The sequence below is a fragment of the Lepidochelys kempii genome, chromosome 18 (genome assembly GCF_965140265.1).
Source record: "Lepidochelys kempii isolate rLepKem1 chromosome 18, rLepKem1.hap2, whole genome shotgun sequence".
Classification (NCBI taxonomy): domain Eukaryota; kingdom Metazoa; phylum Chordata; order Testudines; family Cheloniidae; genus Lepidochelys; species Lepidochelys kempii.
In genome coordinates this window covers 15200183-15217611 of record NC_133273.1, presented here as the reverse complement: position 1 = coordinate 15217611, position 17429 = coordinate 15200183, and the positions used below count along the sequence as shown (strand labels likewise).

Below are 17429 nucleotides of genomic sequence, written 5' to 3'. Positions count from 1 at the left end.
AGTCCAAAAAAACCTCAAGGGATGCCAATAACTTTACCCATCTGCTGTCTCCAAGTACAACATTAAATACATACAGTACATACATACAGTAAATCATCATAACTGAGATGCAGCAGATAATAGCTATGGTTAGGGCCCATATGCTGCTAAAATGAACCCGGGCATAGATATTAAAGGACCTCATCATCTGCATTCTAATGTCTGGCTCACACTGACAATTCTTATCTCACATCCCTATGCAAAAACATTTATCTGGTTTTCCAGAGACTGGTAAGCACCCCTTGACCCCAGTAAATGACCACGTAAAAGCAAGTTAAGATTGACCCTACAGAGGATGACTCACCATTCTCGTTGTGTCGGTCCTGAACCAAATGCTGATAGACTGAATCTGGGACTTCAGACTGGCGATAGTACCATTTGACATTCATAAGGAGATGGTCCCGTTTGCTCTGAAAGAGAAGGTCTAAGGCATTACTGAAAAGGAATTGAGATAATGGCTGCCACACACATCTTCCAAAGCATAGAACTTAAGTACCACTGAACAAAATCTGAGGTCATGAGAATCAAAAGTAGAAAAATATTCACATAACGTAACAAACCCCAAGGGCAGTAGTACTTGTAGCACAGGAGGCCTTCATCCTTAATAAGACTAAAGAGAACAAGTGACATCCATTTCCATGCAACGTTAGGTGCACTTGCTTGACCAGCCAACACCAAACCTGGAAGTGGGGAGTCAGCAGCATCCTTAGGCTCTCACTGCACTCAAGCAATCTTCTTACCCATCAACTTCCAACAAATCCAAAGTAATGTTAGCCAGATACAGAGGAGCTACAATCAACTCCTTCCTGGCAGCAAAAAGAACAGAAACCCAATGGGGCTATTTTTAGACAGCAGACTTCCCACAAGCCTTCCCAGTGAGACATTGCTTTGACCATCATGTTTATGAATCTAACCCACAGTTACCAACTTCTCAACCAGAGTTAAAATGTAAATCCCTCTCACCAAGAGAATAATTTGTAGATAAAGAAAATTATGACGTATAGAATCTCTGCTTCAATGTGTCTCTGAATCCCTCAATAGCCAATTCTTGCTGCTACTCCAGAACACTTAGGAAAACAGAGGAAGGCCTAAAGGGAAATTAACATTCCTTCAGAATGAGGCAACTGCAAGCACAGAATGTTTATTTTTTACATTGCAATTTTCCTACCAGTTATAAGACCGCCCTCAAAATATTTAAATTTAGATTAAAAATATTTATGGATTGTTTAGTCAGAAAGTTCTTGCTGTCCCTCCAGTCCCCTTTAGCCTGTTATAACAATGTATTATTCTTATTTACTCAAAAACACACAGAACTTGCAATTAAACACTGTTCTTTAAGCCTCTGGTTAAAAAAACACATGTAATACCATAGAAGAGCCAGCTAGTGGCAGCATTGTGTCAAAAAAAAGATCTACAAACACTATTACTACCAATGTGCTGTATACTTTGACTTGAAAACAGTTCAGAAAAACAAACGGCAATGAAAATGTGTCCAAGCTTCAGAGAAGAACCTACACTTCGTTGAAGATTTAGAGAAATAACGTCAAAGATAAATGACTTGCCTGATGTACCAGGTTCACTGGCTAATATCACTATTCCCGAAAGTACCTTAAGTTGGCCCACCCTTTTTAAATCTCCGAGACATTTCATAGACAGGAAGGGTAACTGTAGGTCTAAAGGTTTTGTTCTCCTCTTAATGAAAGTGTATAAATTCTCTTAATGATAATGAGTTACATGCAAGCACTGGGGGAAAGAAAGCTTACCAGCAGTAACTGCAGTTCTTTGAAAGAGCCGTCTCTGCATGTTCCCAGTTGGGGAAATGTGCTCTCTCTCTATGCACTGCAAATCTTTAGAAACTCTAGGAAAGCAAAAAGAAAAGGAGCACTCCTTTTCTTTTTGCGGATACAGGCTACTCTGAAATCTAGGAAAGCAGTGCTTCCTGTGTCCTCACCACCACTCCTCACAACTCCGAAAGCTCAGCGCGGAGGTCACAAGAGGCCACACGGTCTCTAACCACCTCAGTTCCTTCCACTAAACGCCAATGTCCTTCAGAGAGTAGAACTCCAAGGATAAGAGGGAAGATGCAGGGGAGCATGAAAATGCAGAAGCAATGCTCTCAAAGAACAAAACTAAAATTTCTTTGAGGTGACCTCTCCATGTTCCCATTTGTAGGGTCTAGCGAGCGTGACACCTCCCAAGGAGGAGGCATAAGGGTTTTTAATTAAAGAAAGATTACAGAACTGCTCTCCCAAACCAAACCACTACAGATGCCCAGTCAAGAGAATAGTGCTGAGTAAACATGAGAAAAGAGCTTCAGGTAGAAGGCCGACAGATTTCTACCATGATAATGTTATGAAGGCAGGCTCTCAATGCCGTCTTGGCCCTGGCAGAGTGAGCTCTAACAACCTGAGATACTGACACCATAGAAAATGCATAATGTTTCAATGCATCACCTAATCTGGTTAGGTATAAACTGATTACGGAAGCAAAAACTGATTTCCCAAATACCTTAGGACAATCCAAAATCAAAACTCAAAGTCCTCTGAATATCTAGGATAGGTAGGCTAGTTTCCCACTGGTAAGAAGGCAGTTTGGGGAGATTAGTGGTCCGCTTTGAGTGGAACACTAGATGCTACTTTAGGTAAAAAATTTGGATGGAACAAAGGAGAACTTTTTCCTCTGTGGAAGACCACGAATGTGGTTGCAGAGGAAAAGAAGAGCCCCCAAAACCTGCAACTCACTTTTCTTGCAGATCTAACTGATTTAAAATGCTGTTGTGAGAGAGGCAGAAGACAGAGCATTCAAAAGGTGCCTCCATTAACTGTGTCTCAGCCCCAATGAGATCTCACATGCGACAGGTTCTCGGACCGGTGGAGATAGTAAACACTGCTTTGAGGGCTCCTGCAACAGTCGGATGGCTGACAATTTTACAGTTGTCATTTGATGGTAATGCAGGTAAGTGCTCTTTGATTGAGGACAAGGACAGCCTGAGACAAGATATCTTGGGAATAACATGTAGTTCAAAATCAATTAAACAAGAGCAGAAAATGGAGACAGGCTATTTGCTGCCCCCAGAGAAAACTGTTTCCATCTGGGGGAAACAACACTTCAGCATGAAAGCTTTTCTTGGGTTGCAGCAAGACAATCCATGCTCTTGCAGAACATACTAGATCATAAATAGTCAGTGTCTCAGGAGCCAAGCCATGAGGTGAAAAGACTGCAGATTGAGGAGTAGAATGGGTTAGAACGGAGACTCTCTCGTGATGGTACTCGTGAGTGCCAAGAGTTCCAAGTATTACTCTCATCCTGCCCAACCTGGATTGACAAGAATGAATGAGGCACCTTGTCCTGTCTAATCACCAAAGTAAGTAATGAAATCAGTGGGAAAGTATTTATCAGATCTATGCTCTAGTCCAACAGAAGCAAATTTGTCATCAGGTTTCTCTCCATCTTTCCTCTGGAGCAAAACAGAAGACACTGTACTTCTGCTTCCTTCAGAGAGATCTATGGAAAGACCTCCTCATCTCCTGGACAAGATGATCCAACTGCTTCACAGACAGCTCTGCTCGTGTAGTCTGCAACTTAACTTGCCCAAGGACCTGCTTTCTTTGCCAGCAAGGCAGAAGAGCCACAGGATGAGTCCAATGAGTCAGACAAGTGTCAGAGGACCATCTCCTCCCAACACAATGAATATCAGAGAACCCCCAACCCCCTGTTTGTTAAGAGAATACTGCTGTTGTGTCATCCATCATCATTTGAACTATGTGGTCTCTGAATAAAGATAAAGCAGATATGAAAGCCTGTCATAGGGCCCACAGCTCTAGAACTTGATAGGGAATTTGGCTTCTTATGGATTCCAGCTACCATGTTCTCACTTGTGAGTGAGTACCCAACCTAGAATGGAGACATCTAGGATGGTTTCTGATGGAGAAGACTCCTGTCAGTACACTGTCCTTTAGTCCCGAACAAAGACAACAGTGAAGGTGCCTTCATGTCTCCTATGTTCAGAGCACAATTTACTGCCAGCCCATGAGATCCAAAAAAATTCACTTGGCAAGTGTTGAAAAAGCCTTCAGCGGAAGAACTCAGATGCAAGGGTATAAAGATTTTCTTCTGGCTATCTATGACTTAAGTAGTGACCCAGGGATTCCCGCTAAGTCTTGACAAGTGCAAGCATAAATCAGCTAATTGTCCAAGTATGCATACACACATATTCCCTGATGCCCGAGGAATGCTGCCACCATGGCAAAACCCTTCATGAACACTGCCTAGAAGCTACAATTCCCTTTGTCACAACAGCTACCCAGGTAAGCCTCTAATGCCACCCTGGATGGTGCAGAAGCCAATCCTGACAGCACCTGGGACAGGGAGTCCAAATCAGGAGTTACGTCCTCCAGATCTGAAGGAGAACCACCACTGGATCATGCCAGCACAAAACTGGAACTTAGTGAATGACAGAAGTGAGTCAGCCTGGAGAGGGCCATACCATCACCAGAGATGGAGAGCTTGACAAAGTTCTAAGGACACCTAAACAAATACTTTGCTTCAGTTTTTAATGAGACTAAGGGGCAGTGGCAGGATGGCTAATGACAACAAGGATATGGAGAAAGAAATTACCACATTCGAGGTGAAAGTCAAACTCAAAAAGCTTAATGGGACTAAATTGGGGTGCCTGGATAATCTCTATACAAGAATATTAAAGGAACTGGCACATGAAATTGCAAGACCAATAGCAAGGATTTTTAATGCATCTGTAAACTTGGGGATGACTGGAGAATTGCTAATATAGTTTTAAGAAAGGGGAAAAAATGACCCAGGAAACTACAGGCCTGTTCATTTGACCTCAATTGTATGCTAGGTCTTGGAACAAATTTTGAAAGAGAAAGTAGTAAAGGACATAGAGGTGAATGGTAACTGGGATAAAATACAACTTGGTTTTACAAAAGGTAGATCGTGCCACACCAGCCTGAAATCCTTTTTTGAGAATTTTTCTAGACAAAGGAAATACATAGATACATAGATATTAAGGTCAGAAGGGACCATTATGATCGTCTAGTCTGACCTCCTGCACAATGCAGGCCACAGAATCTCACCCACCCACTCCTGCAATAAACCTCTCACCTATGTCTGAGCTTATTGAAGTCCTCAAATCATGGTTTAAAGACTTCAAGGAGCAGAGAATCCTCCAGCAAGTGACCCGTGCCCCATGCTACAGAGGAAGCCAAAAAAACCTCCAGGGCTTCTTCCAATCTGCCCTGGAGGAAAATTCCTTCCCAACCCCAAATATGGCAATCAGCTGAACCCTGAGCATATGGGCAAGATTCACCAGCCAGAAATGCAGAAGATCTAATTTACCTGGATTTCAGCAAGGCATTTGATACAGTTCCACACTGGAAAGTATTAGTTAAATCGGAGAAGATGGGGATTAATAGGAGAACTGAAAGGTGGATAAGAAACTTGTTAATAAAGGGGCAACTACAATAAGTCATACTGAAAAAAGAATGGTCAGGCTGGAGGAAGGTTACTGGTGGAGTGCCTCAGATTAGTCTTGTGAACAATTTTATTTAACCGTTGTATTACTGACCTCAGCACAAAAAGTGAGAGTGCACTAATAAAATTTGCAAATGACATTGGTAAATAGCCAATACCAAGGCGGACCGGAATATCATACAAGAAGATCTGGATGACTTTGTAAACTAGAGTAATAGAAATGGGATGAAATTTAATACTGCAAAGTCATGCATTTAGGATTAACAACAAGAATTTCTGTTCTAAGCTGGGGACACATCAGTTGGAAGTGACAGCGGAGGAGAAAGATCTGGCTGTATTCATTGGTCACAGGATAACTATGAGCTGTCAATGTGATGCAGCTCTGAAAAAGGCTAATGCAGTCCTAGGACGCATCAGGCAAGGTATTTCCAGTAGAGACAGGGAAGTGTTAGTACCATTACACAAGGTACTAGTGAGATTTCATCTGGAATACTGTGCGCAATTCTGATCTCCCATGTTCATGAAAGATTCATTCAAACTGGTACAGGTGCAGAGAAGGACTACTGGGAGGCTCCAAGGAATGGAAAACCTACCTTATGAGAGGAGACTCAAAGAGCTTGGCTTCTTTAGCCTAACCAAAAGAAGGCTGAGGGGAGATAGGATTGCTCTCTATAAATACATCAGAGGGTTTCTAACCATCAGGGGAGTGAAGTTCTGGAACAGCCTTCCAAGGGGAGCAGTGGGGGAAAAAAAACCTAACTGGCTTTTGAAACCAAGTTTGGTAAGTTTATGGAGGGGATGATGGGATGCCTACAATGGCATGTGGTCCATTGGCAACTGCCAGGAACACAAATCCTCAACTGCTGGAGACAGGAGACTAGATGGGGAGGGCTCAGTTACTACAGAGAATTCTTTCCCAGGTATCTGCCTGGCGGGTGTTACCCACATGGTCAGAGTCCACCTAATCACCATATTTGGAGTCGGGAAGGAATTTTGCCATGGATCAGATTGGGAGAGACCCCTCCCCCACCTCAGGGGGAAGGAGGGCTCCTTCCTCTGCAGCATGGGGCACAGATCACTTGCAGGTTGAAACTAGTGTAAATGGTGGATTCTATGTAACTTGAAGTCTTTAAACCATGATTTGAAGACTTCAGTAACTCAGCCAGAGGTTAGGTGTCTATTGCAGGAGTGGGTGAGGTTCTGTGGCATGCAATATGCAGGAAGTCAGACTAGATGATCACAAAGCTCCATTCTGACCTTAAAGTCTATGAGTCTGGTATTACAGGAAGAGCTGGAGGCAAGTGTGGCAGCAAGTAAGCGAGAACCAAGATCTCTGATCTGCCCATCCATGCCAGGTAGCCACAGCAACATTTATCCTTCCTCCTCTCTGACAACACCAAGTCCCCCAGTGCAAGGAACCAACCAAACTCAGCATCCTCTTACCCTTATGCTTGAGGGACAGAAAAGCAGAACTGAGTACTCGAATGCTGAGTATCAACAAGATGCTAGATCCAAGGAGAGTTTGACACCAATTAGCTGAAGGCTTCCCATGTACAGATGGACTGTGGCCCCAAGGAAATCATACCAGCTAATTCCTATCTGGAAAGTGGCACCATCTAAGTTTCTGGCACCTCAGCATCACCAGATTGACAGGAGCCTGGTTCCCATTCCAGGGCACTTCCATTCTGGAAGTGGCAGTGCGTTTTTCTTTTAACTGGTACCCAAGGTAGGTGGTAGTTCTGGCACCGATGACTTCTGCTCTCTATCCCCTCACTTCCCAGACAGGAACAGGACCCCAAACAAAGGATGGATCTGGGGACTTCCTGGCTCATAGGCCTCCCTCAAGAGGAAGGCTTGGAGTCAAGGGTGCTTGTACTTTTGTGCCGAAACTGGACCACCAGGCTGAACCACCACTAACGAATAGCTTTCCCCAAGGCACAGGAGACAGCCGTATGTGCATCCAGGGAGATGGAGGGGCATGAAATATGCAATTTAAACCTAGTATTTGTTATCTTTTGGATGGAATGGGATGGGATGGGATGTCCAAAACAAAAAACGAGAGGCGGGCCAGGAATGTGAACTGTGACTACCTACAATTACTCTTCTAAAATGTAGCTAAACTATTAAGAGTTTGAACTGTAACAGGAAATCAACAGGAGAGTTTTGGGCAAAAAACCCTACACCACACACACAGTTTTCCAGGCAACGGCAAAGCCCGCCATGGAAAGGAAGAAGATAAAGTAGTGGAGTGTATGGCCTCATATAACCTCAGCTCTGACCATTCAGTGCCATGAGGGGACATTGCTGCAATCCCGAAGGGCACTGCTTTCCTGGGAAACTGATGCTTAGCAGCACTGCAGGAGGAGGCATCCCACAAGTGGCGATATGGAGAGGCCACATTTTTTTTTTAATATAATTTCTTAAAAGTCCACTATACTCTATCAAGTTAAAGACAGACTTGTGGCTAAAGGAGAGAACTAGGAGATTTGGTTTCCTTTCCAGTTTGTGCAATGGACCACCTGTACAACCATGGGCAGATCACTTAACATCTCTCTGTCCCTCAATTCTCTGATCCATAAAATAGAGTCGATAGTACTTCCTTCTCTAGCAAGGGTGTTGAGGGTTAATTCATTAATATCTATAAAGAACCCCAACATCCACGCATGCAGCATTGGACACGGGTCACTTGCCGGTTTAAACGAGTGTCAATGGTGTAGTCTCTGTAATGCTAAATCTTTACATCATGATGGGAGGACGTCAGTAACTCAGCCAGAGGTTACAGGTCTATTACAGAAGTGGATGGGTGAGGTTCTGTGGCCTGCAATGTGCAGGAGGACAGACTAGATAATTATAATGGCCCCTTCTGGCCTTAAAGTCTATGAGAGGGTGCTATTAGAAGGTCAAAGTACCATATAAATATACCTTATTTTAAGGCATGTTGCTCTTTGTCTGTTATTTTGGTAGGAAAAAAAACAGTTTTTTTCAGCAAATCCATGGTTTCATGTAAAGCCTTATTCCCGTTGCTCACAGTCTGCCCACTCCCTGGGCTCATCTTACTTCACCTTCTAATTTGCAAATGACGAGCAGCAGAACTAAAAAAAAATGATAGAGATTTGGGTAGAGACTAGGGAAAGGAGAAATGCCCATTTAGACAGCAATTAATTTTGGCAGTCTTTTTACCCATAGAAAGCCAGAAGTCTTAAATATTTGGCTTCATACTGAGTGCCCGTGGCAACCCTAACACAGTAACACAAGCGAGCAGATATTCCAGTTCCGTTTAAACTGGGAAATACTTGCCAATACCTATCTACTGGTGTTCTTTTTACCCCAGGCTCACTAGTCTCTTTTTTATTAGGTTTTATCTTTTCCCTACAATCCACACCTCCAAATTTAATAAAACAAATGTATGTCTGCATTGCATCCCCTTGCCAGTTTCACGCAACTCATCAGTTTCAACAAAAGGTGGCACAGAGATCCAGGTCAGCAAGAATTACACCCAGGAGGTAGAAATCTCCAACCCCATTGATGCAGCATTTGAAGAGACTCTGAAAAAGGTGATCTGACTCAGTGGACTTGATTTAAAGAAAAAAATTAACCCCCTAAATTGAAAGCCTTGATTGTACCTTTTAATTTTTCTTCTTGTTGGCTTTGCAATATTAATAAAAATGGAAATTATTTCACAGTACCAGGGGGGAGGGGAGGGAGGGCGGTGTTGCAGCTGTGGACTGAGTAGCAAGATTTATTTAGGTTTCCCTTTTACATAAAGGCACCTAACACAGAGTTTACATGGTAGTGGCCTGACCTCAGAATACATTTACCATGTTGCTGTAGCCACGTACCTATGAAATATTTGAAAATGAATCCAACAAAGGAGCCCACCTGTTTCAAAATTAGAAGACCACTACACTGCCAAGTTAACTGATCAGTGCAGGGCCTGTATTTCAGACAGTGTAACATGTGAGGAAACATTCCCTTAAAATAAATAAATGAGTCGTTTAAACATGCATTTCTTGGGCTGAAGGCATGGGGCTTCTAATTAATGCATAATGAGGTTACTCAAGATGATCTCAATGAATCTCGCTGTTTTACTGATGAGAGTAACCCAGACCTGAAAATCAAAATTATGCATATATGTATTTAAGGGAGGTGGCGTGATTGTAAAGCTAACAATGAAACTTTTAAAATTAGTTCGAGGAAGGAATGATGCCTACCAAAGGAGAGCACAATCATGAGCACAGGTTACTGTGGGGTTATCCCCTTAAAGTAATTAAATATTGTTTTACCTTTTTTTTTTTTTTTTTTTTTTTTTTTAAAAGGACGGTGTCTTCAAAGGACACTGATAGGGTTAATTGAACAAAAAGTCACCCTACACTGAATCCTGCCACGCGATTTCAGGAACAGTACTGACTGCTTTAGATTGATAGTTCCAGTTATAGTCCTGAAGAGGCAAATAAGAAGGGGGGGGGGACATTAAAGGGGCTTTTATACCATAGAAAAAAGTTTTATTCTCTGTCTGTACCCTTTCTATGAAGCTCAGAGGCAGGAATAATACACTTTTAGAACTTCGTAACTGGGATGGGGAAGAAGGTGCAATTAAATATTTGATTGCATAACCAGAGTTTCAAAGTTCTGTGGATAATCGCATATTTGCAGACATCTTTTGGGGTATGGAAACAAAGCACCAATTTCCTTTGCTTTGCACCCCTAAAAGGAAAGTTACTGCAGTAAAAACAGGCACTTGAAATGCAATTTAAAAGAAAGAACAGGGTAGAAACTCTGCCAGCTGACTAACCCGTCAGCCAGTGAGAACTGAATGTACAGACACCATGTTTCAAAATGGATGGGCAACATTTACTCCAGAATGCTGACTTGTTACTTCTTTTTCATCATTCAGTGCACCTATATGGCAGGACAATGGCTGCAAGCAGAATGCAGCAACAACAAAACATGTTGCTGTTTACAATCGAGGTGTGCAAATAACTAGTTATATATAAATCCCTAGACAGATGATGCAACTAAAATATGCTGACATACTAATTTGCTGCAATCTTTGCTCCACCAATATCAAAAGGTATTTTTCAAATCAGAGCTACCCTTTAAGGTCTCTTGTTACAGTGATTGCGCTTTTTGTCCAATTCATTTAAAAGCATGCTCTTGAAAATTGTTCTGAATATCTATTTTCCAGCAGGGCATTTTTTAAAAATCTTATCTTCTAATCTCACTGAAAATATAAAATGTCTATGAGAATCTTGTTCCTTACAATTATATCAGTCTTTGCAACAAAATTCCTAGACCTACTGTACTGCGTGCCAAGTTTCCAAGTCAAACTATAGTCAGTTACAGAGTAGATTGTACCAAGATGTCTCAAGATGCCAACTTTTGTGACAGCCTTTTTTTTTTTTTTTTTAAAGGACCCGTGTGTGCCCACCAGAACAAACGTCCTCTTGTTAACTAAGTGTTATATAGATCTTTTAAAGACATTCATACAAAAGCTACAGACAGGCAGATATTTATGAAATTCAGAACTAGCATGCATCCTCAGAATGGCAACTATTTTTAAGTTTCATTTTATTGAATTTAGAAGGTTCTCTTTCCCCTTTAGCTTCTCTCTTCCACTGAATAAAAACTGTGTCAACTACTGCTGGAATATTTCAGAATAAAAGAGCATGTAGGTTTTTCCAACCACAGATACTGAAAATAAGACTATATCTGGCTTGTAAATAAAACATGTTACTGTTAGCAACCCATTTGCAACACAAACACTTCATCCATTTCCACGTGAAATAAATTATCCCTTTATTCTGGAGTACGAACTACAATTCCAAATAGTCTATAAAAGTGGCACAGGTATCTTTTGGGTTCAATTAAATTCATTTGACAAATCAAAAGTAGCGAGCCTCTTTCTTAACATACACTTTTTAAAAACCTAGCTATTGCACATTAATATTCAAATCTCTTGTCAAGCTTTCACAGGGTCAGAATATCTTCCCAGGGTTATGATTAACAAATTGTGCAAATGGTCACAGATGTCCCACAGATCCTCTCCAAGTGGTTTAAGCAGTTTCTCTCATTACTTGCCCTATTTAGTTACTATGTTAAATCACAAGTAGCTTTGGAAGCAATATCCAGTACATTGGAGATGACAGATGGACATGCCGGATTCAGTGAGCAGTAGCTATTTCAAAGTGGCAAACAGGAAGGTGGAAAACAAGGAAAAGGAAAATCTCTCCTTCCTTTAAAATTCCTATTCAGAACCGAAATCCTTTACACAAAAAGATCAGCTGATAAATTCTAGGGTAAGAGATCTTAATACATTAACTTAAATATTTTAAAATAACCTCCCCTTTAAAAGAAACACTTTACATGCTGCCATGTGCAGACGCTCTGACCCACAAAACTAGTCTTTAAATTGACATTATCTTTTATTATTGTGGATTATTTGAATGTATTAACAATCTTTTGAACAATGTTTGTCTCTGAAATGGAATCATTTTTTGTTCCAGGGAACAGTTCCAATTATGTTTAACAACACAGAACGGACCTGTCTTTAATCAAAGGGCAGGAGATTTTGCTTGCTTCACTGATTGATTTTTTTTCCTGTGTGTAGAATTGCTACCAACATTTTGTCTCCTGCTGTAGGAGAAATTACTTCAGTACTTGCTTACTTTCAAATGAAAACCAGGAATACTTTTATTAACCCTCTGGAAAAAAATCAAAATCAGAAGGTGAAGAGATTGTGGCAGGCATGTATTTTCTTCCTGATTTAGGTTGAAAGTCTTGGTTCCAGGCTTCCTCAAGGTCACACAACTGCACCCTCAGGACAGCACTTTCTGTACTCTTGATTTCTTGACTAAATTATGAAAATACCAAACAGCTGTTTATAAACCAAAAACCCATCTTGGCAACATAAAGGTCATCTTTAGAACTGAAACATGTGAGAATAGTCAGCATATTTACTTAGAAATTAATCTGGTTCATCATCAATTCGATATGCCAAATGATTGCTACTAAACATAGTAATATTGCCAAAAAAATTAGTGTGCTCAGATTCAGCAAGGAAGACCGACATTAACTAGGTTAGTAAGAGTGTGAAATATGGCACTATGCTATCAAAGCTTCCCTGCACCTCAAATGGAACAACTCAAGAAGGCTGCCTTTTGGCTCCTGTCCTCTTAACCTGAACCAACACAAAGACTGCAACCTTTAAACCTGTTAGTGTTATCTAATGACTGTTCCATCTACAAGAGCTTTTCTAATAGAAACATGCCTTGATGGCTTATCTCAGTGCACAAGCCAGGCCACAAAGAACCGTGAGCTTGATTGAGCACTGTAATGGAAGGCAGGAAATGAGAAGGCTTGGTTAAGCCGCGGATAATCGATCAGCGTATTCAGTGAAGTGTGAGCTGAGCTAGGAATAAGCTGCTTGGGGTATCAAATATTGCTGCTTCCAGAGTAAAGTCCTATTTCTGTGATCTATGTAGGAGAAATAATAATTTATTGACAAAACAATATAGGATTTTTTCACGTCTCCCTCTTGACATTTTGTGATTGTTTACAGCAAAAAATTCTCTCTACCCCCTCTCCATACAACTTTAATAGATGAAACTGCTTCTGGAATTCATGAAGCCACTTCAGTATGGTGCAAATTAATTCATGACCTTGTTTGTCGTTAACTCTTAGAAATCTACCAAATATTGTATTTGCCTTTTTCTCCCCCACAAAATCCAAACGTTTATACTTCTCTACATACAAAGACGCACAGACAAATCTCTGGGAGCGTACTATTCCTAAAGATTACGTAAGCATGGTTATATAGTTAAAAGACCATTTTTCTATCTACACATACAAGACATGGAGATTCCTTGGGGCATGGCCATGCTGCCTGCAGTTTGGACTGTGGGAATGTGAACAGCAGCATGCCCCGAAATCCTGCACTGTAATTCCCTTGCGTGGACGTGGCAGGCACAAACTTAAAGGTCCCTAGTAGTACTGTTTGAAGAGGACCTGGGGACCTTTAAGTTCTCATCCACAGCATCCACACAGGAGACTTACTGCGCAGCACTTCGCTGACACAGCAATTCATGCCCCCATAGCCCAAACTACAGGGCAATGAAGATATGCCCTTAGTTTGATGAGAATTACACTAAGTGTAAAAATTCTACATCTGAATTTCAATACGATTTAAACCACTGCTGTTCAGATACACATGTGTATTATATACGAAGTGTGTGTTAGTTTGTGCAGAACTGGTTCCAGCTTAAATCTTCATAAAAGGTGTGCCAATCCCATACACTGCTTTGAAAATGTCAACCTATACACGCATGCACACATTATACAACTGTTACTGTTGCCTTAAGCCTACACATTTGAACGCATGAGGATTTTTCTTTATTTTCGGGTTACGAAGAGAATCAAAATCAGTCTTAAAATGGGACTATAACTGCCATCTGAACTACTCACTCTCCATGACACACATACCCAATTCTTGCAGAGATGGAACTGGAACACTAGTTTTTTAGTTCCTAAGATACAGGCCTCCACTACTTCAGATGAAGAAAGAGCTCTGTTGACCATTAGCTACAGAAAGACCCTCTTACTCGTTTGACGCTACAGCCAGGTAATAAAACAACATTACCTATCTCTTATGTAGCATTGTGTCTCAGTACATCTACATGTACAATTACAGCTTATTTTCTTCAAATAGCACAGTCTCAAGGAAATGTATTGACTCTATGGGAAGTATGTAGGTATAACAAACAAGTAAGGGGAGATAAAAAGAAAATGTCAAGAAGAGTATTTTTTTAAAATGACGAAAGCAAACACACACTAATTTACCCTGAAAGCGAAGGAAAATGTATCTGCAAATGTTCAGGTCAAACCAGATCTTCTAAGCAATAAAAAGATCTTTAATGTTGCACTCTTTTAAGGGTGCAACCTTCACTGCGAATAGGCTTCCACCTGCCCTTAAGGCAATGGTTACACTAGAGCTTACAATGGTGCAGCCACATGGTGCAGACGCTCTAAGGCAATGGCAGAGAGCTCGCCCATTGACTTCATTACTTCAGCCCCTACAAACAACAGTCACTATGTCAGCGAGAGAAGTTCTCCCGCTAACACAGCATTATCCACACCAGCGCTTAGGTCAGTGTAACTGACATTGCTCAGGGGGATGGCTTATTCACATTCCTGAGTAACCGAATGTATGCCGACATAATCTCTTGTGTGCACACAGCCTAACAGTCGCACATCTCTCTGCAGTGTCTGTCACTGAAGTAGCTGAGGTATAGATGGAGTCTATAAGCACAAGTCCAAAGTGGCATCATGCACTGATGTCAATTCCTCAGTGCAAAAATTGTTCTCCCAAGACAAAATAAACCCTCCAATCAGATTCACCCTCTTGTTTAAAGCAAAAAGCTATTTCAGTTACCTTAAAACTTGCATCCCCTATAGACTTTTATTGTATTTCTATTCACTAACATGAAATCAGCTAAGATCATAGAATCATAGAATATCAGGGTTGGAAGGGACCCCAGAAGGTCATCTAGTCCAACCCCCTGCTCAAAGCAGGACCAATTCCCAGTTAAATAATCCCAGCCAGGGCTTTGTCAAGCCTGACCTTAAAAACCTCTAAGGAAGGAGATTCTACCACCTCCCTAGGTAACGCATTCCAGTGTTTCACCACCCTCTTAGTGAAAAAGTTTTTCCTAATATCCAATCTAAACCTCCCCCACTGCAACTTGAGACCATTATTCCTCATTCTGTCATCTGCTACCATTGAGAACAGTCTAGAGCCATCCTCTTTGGAACCCCCTTTCAGGTAGTTGAAAGCAGCTATCAAATCCCCCCTCATTCTTCTCTTCTGCAGGCTAAACAATCCCAGCTCCCTCAGCCTCTCCTCATAACTCATGTGTTCCAGTCCCCTAATCATTTTTGTTGCCCTTCGCTGGACTCTCTCCAATTTATCCACATCCTTCTTGAAGTGTGGGGCCCAAAACTGGACACAGTACTCCAGATGAGGCCTCACCAATGTCGAATAGAGGGGAACGATCACGTCCCTCGATCTGCTCGCTATGCCCCTACTTACACATCCCAAAATGCCATTGGCCTTCTTGGCAACAAGGGCACACTGCTGACTCATATCCAGCTTCTCGTCCACTGTCACCCCTAGGTCCTTTTCCGCAGAACTGCTGCCTAGCCATTCGGTCCCTAGTCTGTAGCTGTGCATTGGGTTCTTCCGTCCTAAGTGCAGGACCCTGCACTTATCCTTATTGAACCTCATCAGATTCCTTTTGGCCCAATCTTCCAATTGGTCTAGGTCCTTCTGTATCCTATCCCTCCCCTCCAGCGTATCTACCACTCCTCCCAGTTTAGTATCATCCGCAAATTTGCTGAGAGTGCAATCCACACCATCCTCCAGATCATTTATGAAGATATTGAATAAAACCGGCCCCAGGACCGACCCCTGGGGCACTCCACTTGATACCGGCTGCCAACTAGACATGGAGCCATTGATCACTACCCGTTGAGCCCGACAATCTAGCCAGCTTTCTACCCACCTTATAGTGCATTCATCCAGCCCATACTTCCTTAACTTGCTGACAAGAATACTATGGGAGACCGTGTCAAAAGCTTTGCTAAAGTCAAGAAACAATACATCCACTGCTTTCCCTTCATCCACAGAACCAGTAATCTCATCATAAAAGGCGATTAGATTAGTCAGGCATGACCTTCCCTTGGTGAATCCATGCTGGCTGTTCCTGATCACTTTCCTCTCATGCAAGTGCTTCAGGATTGATTCTTTGAGGACCTGCTCCATGATTTTTCCAGGGACTGAGGTGAGGCTGACTGGCCTGTAGTTCCCAGGATCTTCCTTCTTCCCTTTTTTAAAGATTGGCACTACATTAGCCTTTTTCCAGTCATCCGGGACTTCCCCGGTTCGCCACGAGTTTTCAAAGATAATGGCCAGTGGCTCTGCAATCACAGCCGCCAATTCCTTCAGCACTCTCGGATGCAACTCGTCCGGCCCCATGGACTTGTGCATGTCCAGCTTTTCTAAATAGTCCCTAACCGCCTCTATCTCCACAGAGGGCTGGCCATCTCTTCTGCATTTTGTGATGCCCAGCGCAGCAGTCTGGGAGCTGACCTTGTTAGTGAAAACAGAGGCAAAAAAAGCATTGAGTACACTAGCTTTTTCCACATCCTCTGTCACTAGGTTGCCTCCTTCATTCAGTAAGGGGCCCACACTTTCCTTGGCTTTCTTCTTGTTGCCAACATACCTGAAGAAACCCTTCTTGTTACTCTTGACATCTCTCGCTAGCTGCAGCTCCAGGTGCGATTTGGCCCTCCTGATTTCATTCCTACATGCCCGAGCAATATTTTTATACTCTTCCCTGGTCATATGTCCAACCTTCCACTTCTTGTAAGCTTCTTTTTTATGTTTAAGATCCGCTAGGATTTCACCATTAAGCCAAGCTGGTCGCCTGCCATATTTACTATTCTTTCGACTCATTGGGATGGTTTGTCCCTGTAACCTCAACAGGGATTCCTTGAAATACAGCCAGCTCTCCTGGACTCCTTTCCCCTTCAAGTTAGTCCCCCAGGGGATCCTGGCCATCCGTTCCCTGAGGGAGTCGAAGTCTGCTTTCCTGAAGTCCAGGGTCCTTATCCTGCTGCTTACCTTTCTTCCCTGCGTCAGGATCCTGAACTCAACCAACTCATGGTCACTGCCTCCCAGATCAGAGAGACTACATGAAAGACGGCCCCTGCCCCAAAGAATTTACAAGCATTATATACCTAAGGAAGTTGCATTAAATCAACAGGTCAGGGACTCAAACTTCATCAGAAGAAGGTTCTTCTCAGGGATTAGAGCACTGGATTAGCTCAAAGCATTTTGAGCCACC

General features: G+C 42.2%; 1 protein-coding gene across 14 annotated transcripts in view; it reads right to left on the bottom strand.

Moving 5' to 3' along the window:
* The window catches only part of RERE (arginine-glutamic acid dipeptide repeats), a 402477-nt gene that overhangs the window by 180107 nt on the left and 204941 nt on the right, over positions 1–17429 (bottom strand). For 13 of the 14 annotated variants that reach the window (XM_073316831.1, XM_073316829.1, XM_073316839.1 and 10 more), the window contains one exon: positions 344–449. In XM_073316831.1, coding sequence (XP_073172932.1) covers positions 344–449 — 106 coding nt within the window. Of the gene's footprint in view, positions 1–343; positions 450–1002; positions 1100–17429 lie in introns of those variants that run through there. The other variant, XM_073316843.1, reaches the window with a different exon arrangement.